Source organism: Anabas testudineus, chromosome 22 (genome assembly GCF_900324465.2).
Source record: "Anabas testudineus chromosome 22, fAnaTes1.2, whole genome shotgun sequence".
In the NCBI taxonomy this organism is placed as follows: Eukaryota; Metazoa; Chordata; class Actinopteri; order Anabantiformes; family Anabantidae; genus Anabas; species Anabas testudineus.
In genome coordinates, this window is record NC_046630.1 from 18984488 (window position 1) to 19001041 (window position 16554).

Sequence of the window (16554 nt, forward strand, 5' to 3'; positions counted from 1 at the left end):
GTTTGTGTAACTCACTACATACCGACAACTAATAAACCCGTCGTATGACCGTTTAAGATTTTGAAATAAAGGTACATATTCTGTCTGTTGTTAGCATAACGTGATAATTCATTACAGTTACTACACATCTATATATCAAAAATGCACTTACTGTTGGAGGAGTAGTGAATGGATCACTGACTGTTGGAATTGATCCCGGCCTCAACCTCAGTTTTGATGCAAACCCAGCGTTGAACGCACCTTAATTCTCAAAGCAGTCGGAGGTGAAGTGATGTCCACAGACATACAAAAACATCCTTCCAGCACTGGTCCTTTTATTTATTATTATATTATTTATTATTGGGACATATCTTTTTCGTTGAGAATTGTGCCATGTCAATACTATTGCAGCGAGTCAGCGCAATGGAGAGAATCCATGTTTGGGCATGGTTTGTCTCAGCGGTTATTGGGCCAAGCCTGTGTCACGTGAATTCTTCATGACGTCAGCAGCGTTTTAGGAGAGGAGCGGACTAAACAGCAAAATGTGAAAAAAAGGAGGAAGTGTCCAACATACTCTGTGTGTGTCTACATGCAACCTAGAGTAATATAAATGTACTGAAATGTCCAAGAAGTGGAATTTGCATATTAGGTGACCTTTAATACAGCAGCCTTCCCTCTTGTAAATTAATGAAGATGATGGAAGATGCAGGCGATGAAAGCTCAACCAAACAAAAGTCATGAAAACAAAATACATGAAATATGAAAAACAACAACGTCTCGGTGACAAAAAAACACTAGTCACAGCAGGAGGAAGTGGATGGAAAGAATGACGATGGAGAGGCAGCAAAGGGAGCAGAAGAAGGAGCAGCAGCAAGTGGGGCCGTGCTGTCTCGTAAAGCACAGACAAACTGTGACGTTCAAACTGAGAACTGAGAAGTGTTTTGGTTTGAATGAACTCTGCGTCTGTCCAAGCTGACGCCCAATTAATTGTCAGCAGCTTATCTATTGATTCAGCTGCTGTGTGTGTGTGTGTGTGTGTGTGTCAGTTTTATTGTGAATTCAATTAGCCACAAGTCATTGTTATCATTGAGACACAGCCGGGAGACTCACAATACAGCTTCACAATGTGTGTGTGTGTGTGTGTGTGTGGGTGTGTGTGTGTGTGTGTGTGTTTCAGATCATTTTTCTGCTGTGATTGCAGCTGGACAGATGCCTCCATTCTCTCTCACTGTCTATGTGTGTAAGTTGATTAACAACAACATTCCCATCTGTGCACCAGTCAGCAGCTGAACTTCAATTGAGAGACAAACTTAAAGACCCAGTGTGTCGTCTGGTTGTAAAGCAAAGCGTTGCCGGGTCCACCATCAAAAATGCAAAACTCCCCAACAGGAAGCTGTTATCACTCCCTAACTGACTGACGGGTCTTTTAAAGAATGAGAAAAAGCGAGGAGAGCGGGACTAGTCCTATGGAACGATAGGGGAACTCTACCACTCCAGTTAGTGGGGAGTGTGACTGCATGAGAGAACGTGCCCCCATTGTTGCACTTTGACACTGTGCTGTTTTTGGTCTTAATGAATACATTGGTTATCTGGTTTTCCGTGTGTTTTGGAATGAAAGACGCCAAGTCAGTGTTCCCTCCAACCAATTACTCAGTCACTATCAAGCACCTGCACTCCGGCATGGTGCAGAATTATGAAAATCAGAAGCACGCGCCGACGACGAGCTACAATGCAAGTGAGAACGTTTGGGGGGTTTCGATGGTTTTAGTAATACTCAACTGCAAATTTAGTCCCAAAATCTAAGCAGATTTCCAGAAAACTACAAAGAAGTTCATCTTGCAGAACAAGCTAAATGAGACTTAAACTTAAAAAATGATACATTCTGTTTGTCTAAGATTTACTTCTATTGATGCAATAACTTGGCTCAGGTTTAGGGTTAGGAATTAGGGTATGCATTATATCAATTAGTGTCCTCACAGCTATAGAAAGCCAAATATGTGTGTGAGTGAGTGTGTGTGTGAGTGTGGAGTCTATTACTGTGTCAAGCTGAGCGGCTAAATTGATGCAGGTCTCATCTCCTTGCTTAATTAAAGACCTCCGAGTCGTCTAATGAAACTACTGACAGCAGGAGAGAGAGAGAGAGAGTCATGAGAGTTCATGTCTATGACAATGTGTGATACTGAAAGAAAATGTATAGTGTGTTGCCGCTGCTTGACTCCTTCATTTCGCTACTTTCATCCAAACTAATAGCCATCTACACAGGCACACACGTGTGCACGCGCATGCACACGGTGTCAGATAATAGGTGTCACCTGGTCCAGCGGTTTTGTGGTCTCAGCTGAACAGCAGTGGCACTTCAAACTGGGACCAGCTCTAAGCAGTCAGGCTGCCAGCATCATTAACACTTCCATCTACTAAACGCGGTGTGTCTGAAATCAGCTGCCTCTTCATATATGTAGGTTGTCTTGGTTTAACTGATTTATTTGGTTGAAGTAAAATCAATATAACCGAGCATCAATCTCTTAGCAGACATCAGCTTGTATAAATATGGATTATTTTTATAGGGAATGTTCTCATTTCTACAACCAGCGACGTAAAGGTCAGTGAAAAGCGAAACGTTCATCTCTGTGATCAGGGCTGTGGCTACCAGTGTAATCGTGTCTTTGGTATTTTGGAAGGAGTCTGTGTTTAAAAAAATGTAAGCTTTTATTTCCAGGTGCTTACGTCTGGATCAGATACACAACTTAGAAGGTAGCACCTTTAAATTTGAACCAACCCGTTCTTCATGGGAGCAAAAGTATTAAATAGAGTTAAAATAGATTAAAGTGAACAAGACTTAATATTCAGTTCCACATCATTTGCCTGTTTAGTACACCAGTGGTTTCTTTCTTCTTCAAGACATTCCATATGGTTGTACTGGTTATGGCCAATGTTTATGCAATGGCTATGATTGTTTTTCCATCTTCTCTCAGCTTCACAGTTGCTTGTTTTTTACCCATAGACAGCTCTCTGGCTTTGTTGGCTACACTTCTTAACTATTATTGATTAAATAATCAATGTAAAAGGACACACATGGGCAACAAAACACACCTGTTCACAGTTCCAATATGTTTGGGGTTCAAACCAAAGTGTTTTATGTTCTGAGTTGTCTGAGTCAGATCCAGGCGTAAACACCTGGATTTTGCCCCCTTGTACAGTGATTCTTTGTTGTTTCTGTACCCCTAATTTTCTTGTTTGTTACTTTATTGCCCACCGTTCTGGTAGTTACTTTGTTTTTGTATTCAGGCTGTTTGTGTGGTGTCCTTTTGACACTCCCCTATATAGATATAGGGGAGTGATAGATCTATCTTTCTATCTATCTATCTATCTATCTATCTATGTACATGTATCTACATCTATCTATGTACATGTATCTACATCTATCTATCTATCTATCTATCTATCTATCTATCTATCTATCTACATCTATCTATCTATCTATCTATCTATCTATCTATCTATCTATCTATCTATCTATCTATCTATCTATCTATCTATCTATTCTATCTATCTATCTATCTATCTATCTATCTATCTATCTATCTATCTATCTATCTATCTATCTATCTCTCTATCTATCTACATCTATCTATCTATCTATCTATCTATCTATCTATCTATCTATCTATCTATCTATCTATCTATCTATCTATCTCTCTATCTATCTACATCTATCTATCTATCTATCTATCTATCTATCTATCTACATCTATCTATCTATCTATCTATCTATCTATCTATCTATCTATCTATCTATCTATCTATCTATCTATCTATCTCTCTATCTATCTACATCTATCTATCTATCTATCTATCTATCTATCTATCTATCTATCTATCTATGTACATGTATCTACATCTATCTATCTATCTATCTGTCTATCTATCTGTCTATCTATCTATCTATCTATCTATCTATCTATCTATCTATCTATCTGTCTATCTATCTATCTATCTATCTATCTATCTATCTATCTATCTATCTATCTATCTATCTATCTATCTGTCTATCTATCTATCTATTTATCTATCTATCTATCTATCTATCTATCTGTCTATCTATCTATCTATCTATCTATCTATCTATCTATCTATCTATTTTCCGGTCACCCCTGCCTTGAGCCTCCCCTATTTTTGTGACAGTAGGACTAAAGAGCTCAGCATTTCTGATATACACATGCTTCACTATTTTGGATGGATAGCAAGGGGTACTAGCTTTGGGAAGAACGTTGGTAAAATGGTAAGATGAGGAGAAATGTTGAATTAATTAAAAAAGGAAAGGAAAAGACAGAAACTGCGTGACTGCTTTGCTTTAGTAGATGTACTTCTTTAGTAATCCATCACTGTTGTAACCACTGAATGTTCCCTACTCTGCAGGAGCATAGATTTTAGAACTTGTGGTGCTCTTGAAGCGAGACCCAGCTTTTCAATACAACAATAACTTCATTCAAAAAATGAATGAATTCATCATGGTAAGATTTACTTGTTAGGACAGCACGGGTGAAACGCAGCTGCTGTGCCCCTGCTAACCTGATAAAAGGTCAAGAATAGGTACAAGCAGCAACTAATCAAACTGAGTTGGCTCAAAAAGATACTGTAACAACTTCATCACACTACATCAAGCTACGACCTGGAGACTTCGAACTTACCGTCTGAAAGGGTTGTTACGCTAATGGTCTCTGAGGTGGTGCCCGGTCCATACCGGTTGATCGCCAAAACCCGAACTGTGTACTCTGTGAACTTATTGAGTCCCTCCATCTTGAAGTTCAGTCCGCTCACCTCCACACTCTGAACACAAACATGCAGAGGTAGTTACACCTCAAAAAGTCAGAGCAAAAATGATTTATATGACATTTTAAATAAACCTCCATATTAATCCCTTGTGTTCCATGTGGCTGACCTGCTCCTTGCTGGACGGGCTCTCGGTCCACAGAAGTCTGTAGCCCAGGATGGGGCCGTTTGGTTGGGTGGGAGGCTCCCAGCTCACCTGGATGGAGGTGGGAGACAGAGCCTCTGCCCGGAGAGACTCCACCCTGCTGGGAACCTGAACTGTAGAAACACAGATAAAACACAATGCTGATATACACACTCCTAAATACAGATACTGCTATTATTCTCCACACGCTCCAAGTGGTGACACCTCAGCTACTATTACACCTTTCTACTGCTTCATAGACTTGTCATTACTACAGTGACTTAGTGTTCAATCCCAATATTCTCCCAGCTTCAATCTATAGATTTCATGTTTTAAATAAGTAATAATATTTAACAAGTACTAAAGATTACATAGAAATAAAGGCATATTTCAAACCTATTATCTTTTCTTAGCTTTGGTGGGTCAGAAAACAGTTCAGTATTATTGCTAAATAATAATAATAATTTTATTGGATATTACTTTTGAAAAAGTGGAGGTTCTATTTTTTTCCAGTGCCAGACATTTCTTTGAGTGGAACATGCCCAGAATTACTGCATCACCTGTTGCAAGGATACTTGCAACAGGTGATGATTTATTGCTGCGCTTCTGTAAATTTCCGGGACAAACAAAAGACACATTAAAAACAAATGGTTGCAGCTCTGACAGCAAATGATGTATCTTGTCTTTGAGTATCTACTATGAATCAAAATCGCTTGATTCTGCAAGATAAAATCATCAGGGTTTTTTTTTTCTTTGTGGCAAGTAAACTGAACATTAACTGCTGAATCTGTGGTTTGCTTCTCTTTTTTTGTATTCTTAGTGTTGCTAAGCTAGCTGGTCCTTAATGTCTGGTCAGCTATAATAGTTTAACCTTTCCGCATGTCATGCATGTCATGTGTATTTTTTGGTTTGTTTTTTTTGTGATATAAGTTACGTATATTTACTGAAGTACAGTTTTAAGGTTTGAGTTACTTTGTAGATACAGATTATTGATGCAAAATAGCATCAGCAAACTCACTGATCATGTAATAATATGGATTGACCGCATGGCTGTACACATAATGCATAAAATGTTATCAGCTGCAACATAACAGTTATTTGTTTACACATTTGTGCATCAAAAATTCAAATTATAATTATAATTATAATGCATTTGTTATTCATTCATGATTATCTCTACACTGAGTTTTCCTCCAATAACTTGTTTCGCTGGCAGAGGAAATAAACTCCTGCAGAGTGAAAATAAGAGAATTAAATAGATGTCTTTAGAATTAAAACAGACCAAGGACAAAGTCATCTGTCAAGTGCCCAACAATTACACAAAATGTCATGAAGAGCAATCTGAAAAATTAAGAGCCAGAGAAAATCACTCTGACCACCTTCAAAAGCCTGACAGGGGAGTGTATGTACATGATGATAAACAGGATAAAAAAAATATATATATATATATATTTTCCTTTAATAAAACATGTTTTATGTTTAAAAAAAAAAAAGGCTTTAGGAAAGAAGACTCTTTACTCTTTGGACTGATAGTATCGCCCATTGCTTTCCCCAGCAGAAATGGTTAAATAACAGGTTTCTCATCTTTAAAAAGGTTTTTGCCAAAAGCAGCAGTTGGAACAAAAAGGGGTGGAAGGGGATATTTTATAATCTAGCCAATATAGAAACCAAGCATGGTAAAATATGCTACGTAGAAATGTGTAGTGAAGTGAAAAAGATGCAATACAAAAAAACAAGGAACACAGATTCTATAGTGTCAGTATGCATCTGGCATAAATTGCATATCATCTTGAAAACATCATTCTAACTGTAAAGTATGGTAGAGGAAACATCATGATGTGGGCCTGCTTCGATGCATCAGGGCCTGGTGGCAGAATTCTGCATGTGTGAATAATTCCTAATATTGTGAGGAGCGAAATCTATTTGGTAAGAATGATAAAGGTTATGGTTAGGTAAGTGTGTGTGTGTGTGTGTGTGTGTGTGTCTCACGGTCAGGTTTGGTGGTGATCCTCAGGGGGGCGGAGCTCTCTCCTGGTCCAACGTCGTTATAGGCGACCACTCTGAAGCTGTAGCTCTCCTCTGGTTTCAAGTTGGAAACTGTCAGCTCCAAAGACTCAGGTTCTGACACGTTCACTGACCTCTCCCTGACGCAGGAAAGCACAACACCATTCACTTAACTATGAGCTTTTTTTTTATTACATCAGGGATGATGGCAAAGTTACACTGTTTATTATCTGTAAATGTAATTTATCATAATCTTTATTTTTTTCATGGCACACTTTTAAACTTGGAACTGATACTTTTTGAAACACCATCACATTTAACAGAGAACCCAGTCTGACTTTGTAATAATGTAGATAATCTGAGCAGTAATCAGTTGTAATCTGTGTAATCCCTCAGTGACTGCAGCTAATCCTCAGATTACAGCACCTCTGCAGCCTCTCAATCCTCAACCAATCTTCAAAAAAACTAACAAACTAACAAACAAACTAAACTTAAGCGACAGCTGCACTAGTTATATCATGGTCCTAAAGATAATAAATACACTCTGGAGATTGTTCTCAGCAGAGAAAATATCATTCCAACATTTCAAACTAGATTTCTTTATAAATTCGACTAGGAAACTTTCTTTTGTTGCCTGCACTGAAGAATCTTTCTCACATTGATTTTCACTGCAGACTCTTGTCTTGACTTTAGCCAATGAGAAACACAAAAAACAGACACTCACTGTAACTGATCCTTCATTTCCACTAAGGAAGGTGTACTGTATCAAAAACATAGGTACACACAAGTACTTACAGAAAATCCTGTTTCAACTGGAAAAATATTGTTAACAGGCAGTAAAAAAGTGCTCTTCAGAATTGAAAAATACTCAAAATTACAGTTGGACAGCTTATTTACTCTGATCTTTCAGATTTTCATAAAGAGCAAAAGAGTTTTGACATTTTAGATAATGTGACTTTTCACTTGCAAAAAATAGCTGAGGACACAGTTTTATGCAAAAATTACTTTAGTGTGTAGTAAATTTAATTTTAAATTAATAAAATAAAAAAATAAAAAACGGAATTATTTCTCCAATCTACAGTATACTCAATAACCTAAAATGAAGGCGAAACTTTTATTTTAAATTTAGCAAATGTATAAAAAAACAAACTAAACTAAAACTGGAATCTCTTCTTAATTTATTGTGGTATTAGTGAAGTACAATACCAAAACATATGTTACCTAAAAAAAGCTAATTACTAATTGTTCTTTTACATACTTAAATTACAATGCAGTAAACTGTGGATCAAGTGAACGGGTGCATACATTTTTGCATATAACTGTAAATATTGACCTAGTGTCTGTGTGTTTACAAGAGGTGTTGCTATTAGCATAACGATGCAAATAAAGTGAAGACATATTTTTATATTTAATTAGCATAAGATAATACTGTCCATATCTCACACAGACACTAGATTAATATTTATAGGTTTATGCAAGAGTTTAATAAAGATGTTAATAACAAAGATAAAATAAGAAGTTCAACAATACACCTTCTAACACCTCTGAAGCTCAGGATTAAGACATTCTAGCTCAGTTTAATCTCTACACAAACAGAAAGGTGAAAACGCTATAACTTTTTATTAAGGAGCCAAAGTCTACCCTTTCACCCACATTTTTTATCCGAGTGTTGCCAGATGCAGTCAGTCAGTACAACTTCGCTCACTGTACAGGCCTGATGAACCCAAACACGACAGCATGACTGTGATGGAGAGACTTTAAGAAGCTGAATGCAATCAGTGTGCCCGGCAGCTAAAATAAGTTCCAGCACCTCCGATTCAGACTCAGATGAGAAGATGGATGTCAGTATTATCCCTGTGTGTCCAGATATGTTTAGCCTATATTAGCAGGACAACTGGAACCAGGCAGGAACCACCAAAACCAACCACCAACAACTCTAAAACCTGAACTTTACTGTCAGCCATGCCATCAGCAACTGGGATTTATTTGTATTTGAGTTGGGACAAAGCACTATCTAACTAAACAATAAAATAAACTAACTGAAGGATCATGAAGGGTCAGATGTCTCGTTTATACTTTGAATAAAGATTTTTATAAGTAAAAACCCTTTACCTTCCTCTTCATTTGCACCTTAAAATTACCTTATGTGTTTAATTAAGGTGCCCGTCAGATTTAACACGTATTCAAAAATAGCACTGGCTTTTCAATAAATGTACACATCACATAACCATAACATCACCTCTTACCTTAACTGTAACCCATTTTATGTGATTCTAACCTGTGTAAAACCACTTAATGCAAGCCACTAATTGGTTTCCAAGCTTGGGCTCTCTCCCAAGTCTACTGCAAACAAACTCAGACAACTCATGAATTTAGGGTATAAACACATTTTTATCATGATTTGGTCACTTTTTACTCTTCGGAAACATTCAACCATTCACAACAAACAGTAAAATACTTACATTTCTAACATTTTGTCAGATCACACATGTCCACAGTCAATTTCATGTACCTGTTAGGTGTCCCGGGCTGTGAATTAAAGGACAGCCGTACTGACAGAACAACAAATGAAACAAAATCAGGAGCAACGGCCCCAAGACACAAAGGTTAAAGAAAATATGAAAGGTAAGAGGCATTCACAGGGTTTATGAATCTATATTTTCCTCTGAGCTGCTGAGTAAAAGGCATAGAGGCCGGGCTGGGTGTCGAGTTAACCAGCAGGTTTGATTCTGTCACACAGTGTGAACTCTGTTTGCCCTTCAAAGGCCATATTCTGATGTCATTCGGTCTGCCATACAACAAATAACCCACAGAGTTTCTCTGCGTCAATTTTCACTCATTCTGTCTCATTTCAGATGTCTGTCTGTTTTTATATCTCTCTCTCGCTGCCCTCCTGTATTTCTCATATTTCATCTGTTTTCTCATCTCCTTTAGCAAAAGGCGCGTGATGCAGTATTGAACTGCAGTATCGACAAAATCCATCTTCAGGAGTGAATGAGGGACCCCAAAAATTACAAATGTATCTTTTATAATTACATTCTCAAAAGTTTAATTAATTATTTTTATGAATTCACTGAATTGTTTTCCCATTGACCAATGTATCCAAGTCATTCACACACACTGTTGAATGATAAATTTCCTCCATTGACTGAATATACAAAATTGTTGGTACCCCTCTGTTAAAAAAGGAAAAACACACAAAGCTCACTGAAGTAACTTGAAATAGTAATAGTAATAATACAAGAAAATATATACCCAAATTTACAAAAAAAATGTACTCATTAAATTAGATATAGCATTTAAGTTGCATCATCTCCATCTCCAAGCAGCTTGATGTTCCTGTGACTACAGTTGCACATATTACTCCGACACTTAAGGTCCATGGAACTGTAGCCAACCTCCCATGACATGGCCATAAGAATAAATTGATGACTTATTGAAGAGAATTGAATATCTGTAGTCTGTATATCTAACTTTATAATTGTCTTAGATTAATGGCAACTGAAACTGCTCATAGCCAATAAAGCCTCTAAAGAGAAGTACACTCAAAAAAACAAACAAACAACTCTAATGTTTAGATGTTTAGCCAAAAAAACAACCAGTTGCATTCTGAATTTTGTGAGAAGACATAACTGGAGTGAAAACCCGAGCTTCTGCTCTTGCTACTGGTCTCTATGGACTTTCTGTCAAATGGCCCACCACTTTGATCCTAAATGATCAACAACTGCTAGATTATTCTAGTGTAGTTCATGGAAACTACTAGTCAGAAATCCTAACCAATTGCATTCTGTCAGAAGGAATCGGTGTCCACCCTGTTCTGTTATTTCCATCTGCACATTCCATCTGTTAGGAATGAGGATTCTGATTATTGAAATTTGAAAATTTGTCATAATGTGCCCTCCTTCAACCCCTATCAACACTTTGCAGCTACGTTGTTGTTAGTACATGGAGCACTTAACCATACATAACCATAATGACATTTTCAGGAGACAGGGTTGCTTGAGGACACACCAACCAGACGTGCTATTGCAAAGACTAGTCTGCACTTTTAAAATGGTCAGCTGCCATTGTTGCTATTTTACCATGTCACCTTTTCCATGAGCAGCACTACTGTAACTAGATGAATCTGCTAAAGTTAAAAAAGAAAAAATGGGTACAGTACCACTGACGTATTATAACGACTACACTAACATATCAGTACAACATCTTGTTGAGTTATTACATGTAATTACACTGTCAAAAGCCTTTGAATAAAAGCCTTTAAACACCAATTTAATTATTTTCTCGCTCTTGCTTTCTTTACTCCTATTTTACAAACATATTTCCTGGAAGTCATTAGAACTGCCAAAAAAACTCATCCTCTCGCTCCCTTCATGCCATCTCCCTTTCTCTTTTAATCTGTCATTGTTTTCTCTCTGTCTCTCTCCTCCTTTCCTTCCCATCTCATTCTTTCCAAGTTATTAGTGCTGACAAAACTCATCTCTGTATTTTTCTCTAAGTCATTAGAACTGACAAAACGTCTGCCTCTGTTCCTTCAGTCATTAGGACTGACAGTATCTTTCTGTCGCATCATTCCCCCTATGAAACCTCAGTGGTTCTTTTGCCCAGCGTACCGTTCAAAGCTATAAAGCGCTGCAGGCCAGTTTGTCCCTGAGGTAAGAAAGCTAAAAAGCCTCGATGTAAAAGCCTTCAGCTGAAGCCCCGACTGTCAGAGGTTACCATTTAACATCAGCGAGGGACTCGCCAATATGTCAACCAGGGTTTTTTCAACTAAATGTTCAGAACTGCTGTGTGCAGCAGAGCTATGATCAAAGGAAAGTGTTGTCTTTGACAAACTGCTAGTATACAACTCAATGCCATCAGTACCATCACAGTTTCCTCGTACAAGACTTAAATATTACATAACATTGCTATTGTGTACTCTATATACAGTCGGATACTGACACAATTCAATTTGCCTCTGTACATCACCTCAGGGGGATTTCGCATACAATGAACAGTATGTGTATAGTCTAAATCTTGGCTGAACTGTGTAGCTCAGTTTACAGCTACTTTTATTCATTGCATTTTAGGGGCTCAAATATTGGATTGTTGCAGTTGCTTTGCAGTCAGTAGCTGTGTCTCAAATCAGTGGCCACATCCTTTAAAGAAGCAAGGAAACCTTGGTACAGCATTGTCCCCAAAGGTGGATTGTTCATTGCTTGGGGGAAAAGGCTGCATTTCTCTGCTGCATTTGATGCAATGGGTCTACAAATGCAGCCTTCTGAGACTGGAGCATCTGAACTGAGCTGAGATACAGCCGGTACTGTGGAACACATACTGTAGACATCACCAGATACTGGTTTTATTTCATGGTGATGCTTTGCCAGGTCTTTGCTGTTTTTACTTTACAAACTCACTTTACACATGCCAATAAATATATATTCCAAGCACATTTGTTCATCTAACTGTCTGAAGTCAGCATAATGATTTTTATAACTGGTCTCTAAATGATTTGGTGTTTAACTGTTAAAAAAAACTTTAACTCTGGTTGCAACTTCTCATCATGGTTGCTTGTGTCTACAGTGATAAAGACCAATTAAAGAGTGATACTTCTTTCACAGACTGTTTAAGTTTGTTTGGTAAAGAAAATACATTCAATTATGCAGCAATTATGGAAAACAAAAAGCAAAGATTAAAGAAACCTTTGAAAAAGTAAACAGCCCACATCCTGACTGAGAGGAAGGATTCAGAAACCATTTTAGGCCAAGCACAGACAAAGAAAAGAAAATCTTGTCTTACCTCTCGACTCCATCCTGGGAGTAGTAAACACCATAGGTCTGCACAGGTCCTCTGGTCTCCTCTGGGGGGCGCCAGCTGAGTCGAACAAATCGGCTGGACACTAGGACAGGGACCAGGTCGCGAGGGGCAGAGGGAAGGGCAACGCCTGGGCTGGGGGACACTGGTGGGGGATCAGAGGAGGAGGAGTAAGTCAAAGGGATGCCAGAAGGAGCAGGAGGAGGGAGAGGAGGAGGTGTGTGGACGGGCCTATACTGAGTGGGTGTGGCTTCTGTTAAGAGTTCATTCGGGGAAGGGGGGAAGAGGGTAGGAGGTAAGGGGAAGCAGGGACGAGGACGAAGGACGACAGGGGCAGGGTGCAGGAGGGGAGCAAAGGAGGCGTTGCAAAGAAAAAACAAAAAGAGCAAATGACAGATGAGATGAGCAGATAACAAACAGAAAAGACGTGGAAGAGACAAGAAGGAAGAAAAGGAGGAAAGAAGAGTGGTAAAGAAGATCACAGGCAAGAAGAAAAAGCTGCAGAGCATCTGAAGAGTTTAGTTATCAATCAACAGATAAACATCTGAAAGTGCAGAGTGCTGCCTGCTCTGATGTTAAATCACAGCTCAGAATACTGTGATCTTATTCATGACTGATTAAAAATGTGCTCCTCTCAGAACTTGACTTATGGGGTTTTGGTTTTAACTAGTATCAGTCGGCTTGTTCACCAGCCAGAGCCTCGAGTCTCATGGCCAAAGAGCTAAATATTGGTCTCATCAGACCGCAGAAGCTTCTTCCAGTTGACTTCAGAGTCTCCCACAAGCCTCCTGGCAAACTCTAGCTGAGAATTAATATGAGCTTGAATATCATTACTACTCTCTTTTGAAGCTTCGACTGGTGAAGAACCCAGGCAACAGTCACTGAAGCTCATAACCCCTTTAGATAAGTCAAGGGTGTCTTGGAAGCCTTCTTCACTAGTTCCCTTCTTGCACAGTCACTCAGTTTTTGACCGGCTGTCGACAGACCTACACATGTGCTACATTCCTTCTACTTCTTGATGATTACTTTAACTGTGGTCCAATGGATATTTAGTGGCTTGAAAATGTTACTGTACCTATCCGTTGGCTAGTAAAGTCAAAGCTTTCCATCTAGTATGGGCTCAGGCTCGAACTAGGCAGCCATAGCAGCTGTCAAAGCTTTTTTTTCCAACTGTCCTGGTCCAGACACCCAAGACAGTTTGGATACAACAAAACTGTGGGAATTTACGTTGCTCTGAGAGAATCTGGTGATGCAGCAATTCCACTGGAATAAAATACTTGCATTCATTAATAAATTAATTATTAATAAACGTTGAACCTTACTCTACTTTGAAATTACATTCAATACATTTTTATGTACATGTATTTACTTCTTCTTCCATTTTTATGTCACCATTTTTTTTCGAGTGATATTGCTGAGGGGATAACATCAGTTGTCATTTCAACTTGTTCAGTGGAGTTTTTTGCAGAATCTGACTAAACTCCACATTATTACCACATGGATCACTATCCAAAAATAGCACATGTAAACCACAAATTGTTTATCATTTATTCATTTATATCAGAATGATCAGGATGCAAATGCTTTCCTGAATATGCAGATTTTTCAATAAACTGATGCGAATACAACAATGAAAATGAAAACACAATGATTAATGACAGGCTCTTATACTACTTTCTAATTTATTCTGTGATTGCTCAGATTTTTCAGTATTTCAGTGAAATCTCCAAATGGCTGCTAATGTAAAACCAGAGCAACCATGTGTGTGTGTGTGTGTGTGTGTGTGTGTGTGTGTGTGTGTGTGTGTGTGTGTGTGTGTGTGTGTGTGAAGGGTAATTATGGGAAGATATTAGCTTTCAAAACATAAAAACTCCCAGTAGAAAACGAATCATCTAAAACCAAACGGCCTCCGCTGCTCCTCCTCTGCCCCATCATAAGTTGAGAGAAATCCAATTTATCCGTAAGGTCAAAGGTCGTGACTCTCTGCACAGTCTTTAAATGCCTCTGCCTGTCTGTACATGTCAATAAAGCTTCACTGAATACACACACACACACACACACACACACAGACACACACGCAGACACTTCACACTTTAAGATGTGATGAGAAGAAAATGATGGAGTTAGAAGAGGATGAATAGGAGAAAGGAAATTGAGGAAAAAGCAATAATCAAACATGATGAAGTAAAAGGGGGTGGGGGCAAGGTGAAAAGAGAAAAAGGAGTAAGAAAATATGGAGAAAAAGATTAAGATTAAGATGGACGGACTCAAATAGGTGGTTTGGACCTATTGGTGGTATGGAAAGGAAAGGCAGGGTGCAGAAACAAACAGAAGGAAGAAGAGGAATAGAGATGGAGGAAGAGGTATGGGAAGAATAAAAAAGGAGTAGATGGAAACAGAAGAAGTGTTAACACACCTCCTCTCGTCTCTGTGAGATGAGATTTCGGGTGTGGAGGGCGGATTCGTTCCTGCTCGGTGACCCGGCCGCAAAAGCTGAGGCGACGCCGAGCAGTAAAGCGTCACTCGCAAATAGACGGGCAGGCTAAACAATAGAGCCACAGACACCACAGAAGAAGAGCTGGGGAAACAATCTGAAAAGGAGCTGAAAATTATACTGCGGTTTGCACGGCGTCAGATGATACCCACACACACACACACACAGCCTCCGCGTGTTTTTCCATCACTGTGTCCATTTTCAACAAGCTGCTCTGCATTTATATTGTTTCTGCTGCCTGACTGATCTTTAGGGGTGTTTGGTGTCAGCTCGGTGGTTTCTACAGGCGAAAAATCTGATTTTATGCGCGTGTGCTATTAAAGTAAACAGACACTGGAGAATTATAATGGACAAGACCTTGTTTCTACGGATGTATGTATATAAGTGTTGACAACGATGGAGGCTCCAAATGTGCTAGAGTTACATCCCAAGGCTTAGGGACTAGATACTGGGGGAAGTACAGCATGTTTCCTGCAGTGGCGGATCAAGACAAATTGACATGAGGTGGCAAAGGAGTGGCATAAGTTTATGGAGGGACGGTGGGGGTGGGGGGTGGGGGGTTTGTGAGGGTTTGTGCTACTGCATAACGCAGTTGTTGCCAATCACTGCTTACCATTTAATCTATTGATGTGACTGCTATTTCTGCAGTACTCAAGAGGTATACATTACATTAAGAGGACCCCTGATATGTAGAACAGATGATTGAACGTTTCTCTCCTTAACATTCTGCCTATAAATATTCTCCTTATCCCTCTCTGCCCTGCCGTCTTCCTCTTTCTTTTTTAACCTCTATTTATGCAGAAGAAGACGCTACACTACGCTTATGCACTTGCTTCAGCTACGGCACCCTCGCTCTCTCTCACTCTCTCTGTGCACTCAATTTCAGGGCTCATTTCAGCCAGCTGCCGTTAAAAACGTCTGTACGGCACACACACACACACACACACACACACACACCCTCTGTGCCCTCTAGTTTTAAATTCCTCTAAAATGGATATTTATTCCTGTAAATCTCCACTGCTGTGGGTGGCTGAGTAAAATCTCTAACATCTCAAGTGTGTGTGCGTGTGTGTGTGTGTGTGTGTGTGTGTGTGTGTGTGACCGGACTGACCTGAATGTAGAAAATGACTTTAATGGATGAAAGTTGGATAAAGGCACGTAGACACACAGAGAAAGGAGCAGACATTGCAGGTCAAACCAAATACACTACACTATAATAGGCTAGGGATTTCTGGAGCCATTTAGTTTTCTGTGTATTTCCTCTCTGCCATAAATAAAAAATGTATATTTGTCTCATTGTTAACAAGCCCCCCGTGCATCCTGGATG

The 16554-nt window shown here is 39.0% G+C and overlaps 1 protein-coding gene across 1 annotated transcript in view; it reads right to left on the bottom strand.

Moving 5' to 3' along the window:
- dcc (DCC netrin 1 receptor) overlaps positions 1–16554 on the bottom strand; it is a 200849-nt gene that overhangs the window by 71311 nt on the left and 112984 nt on the right. Inside the window, exons 8-11 of the mRNA XM_026338947.1 lie at positions 12719–12878; positions 6923–7077; positions 4919–5067; positions 4668–4806 (exon numbers count right to left, since the gene is read on the bottom strand). Coding sequence (XP_026194732.1) covers positions 4668–4806; positions 4919–5067; positions 6923–7077; positions 12719–12878 — 603 coding nt within the window. The remainder of the gene's footprint in view (positions 1–4667; positions 4807–4918; positions 5068–6922; positions 7078–12718; positions 12879–16554) is intronic.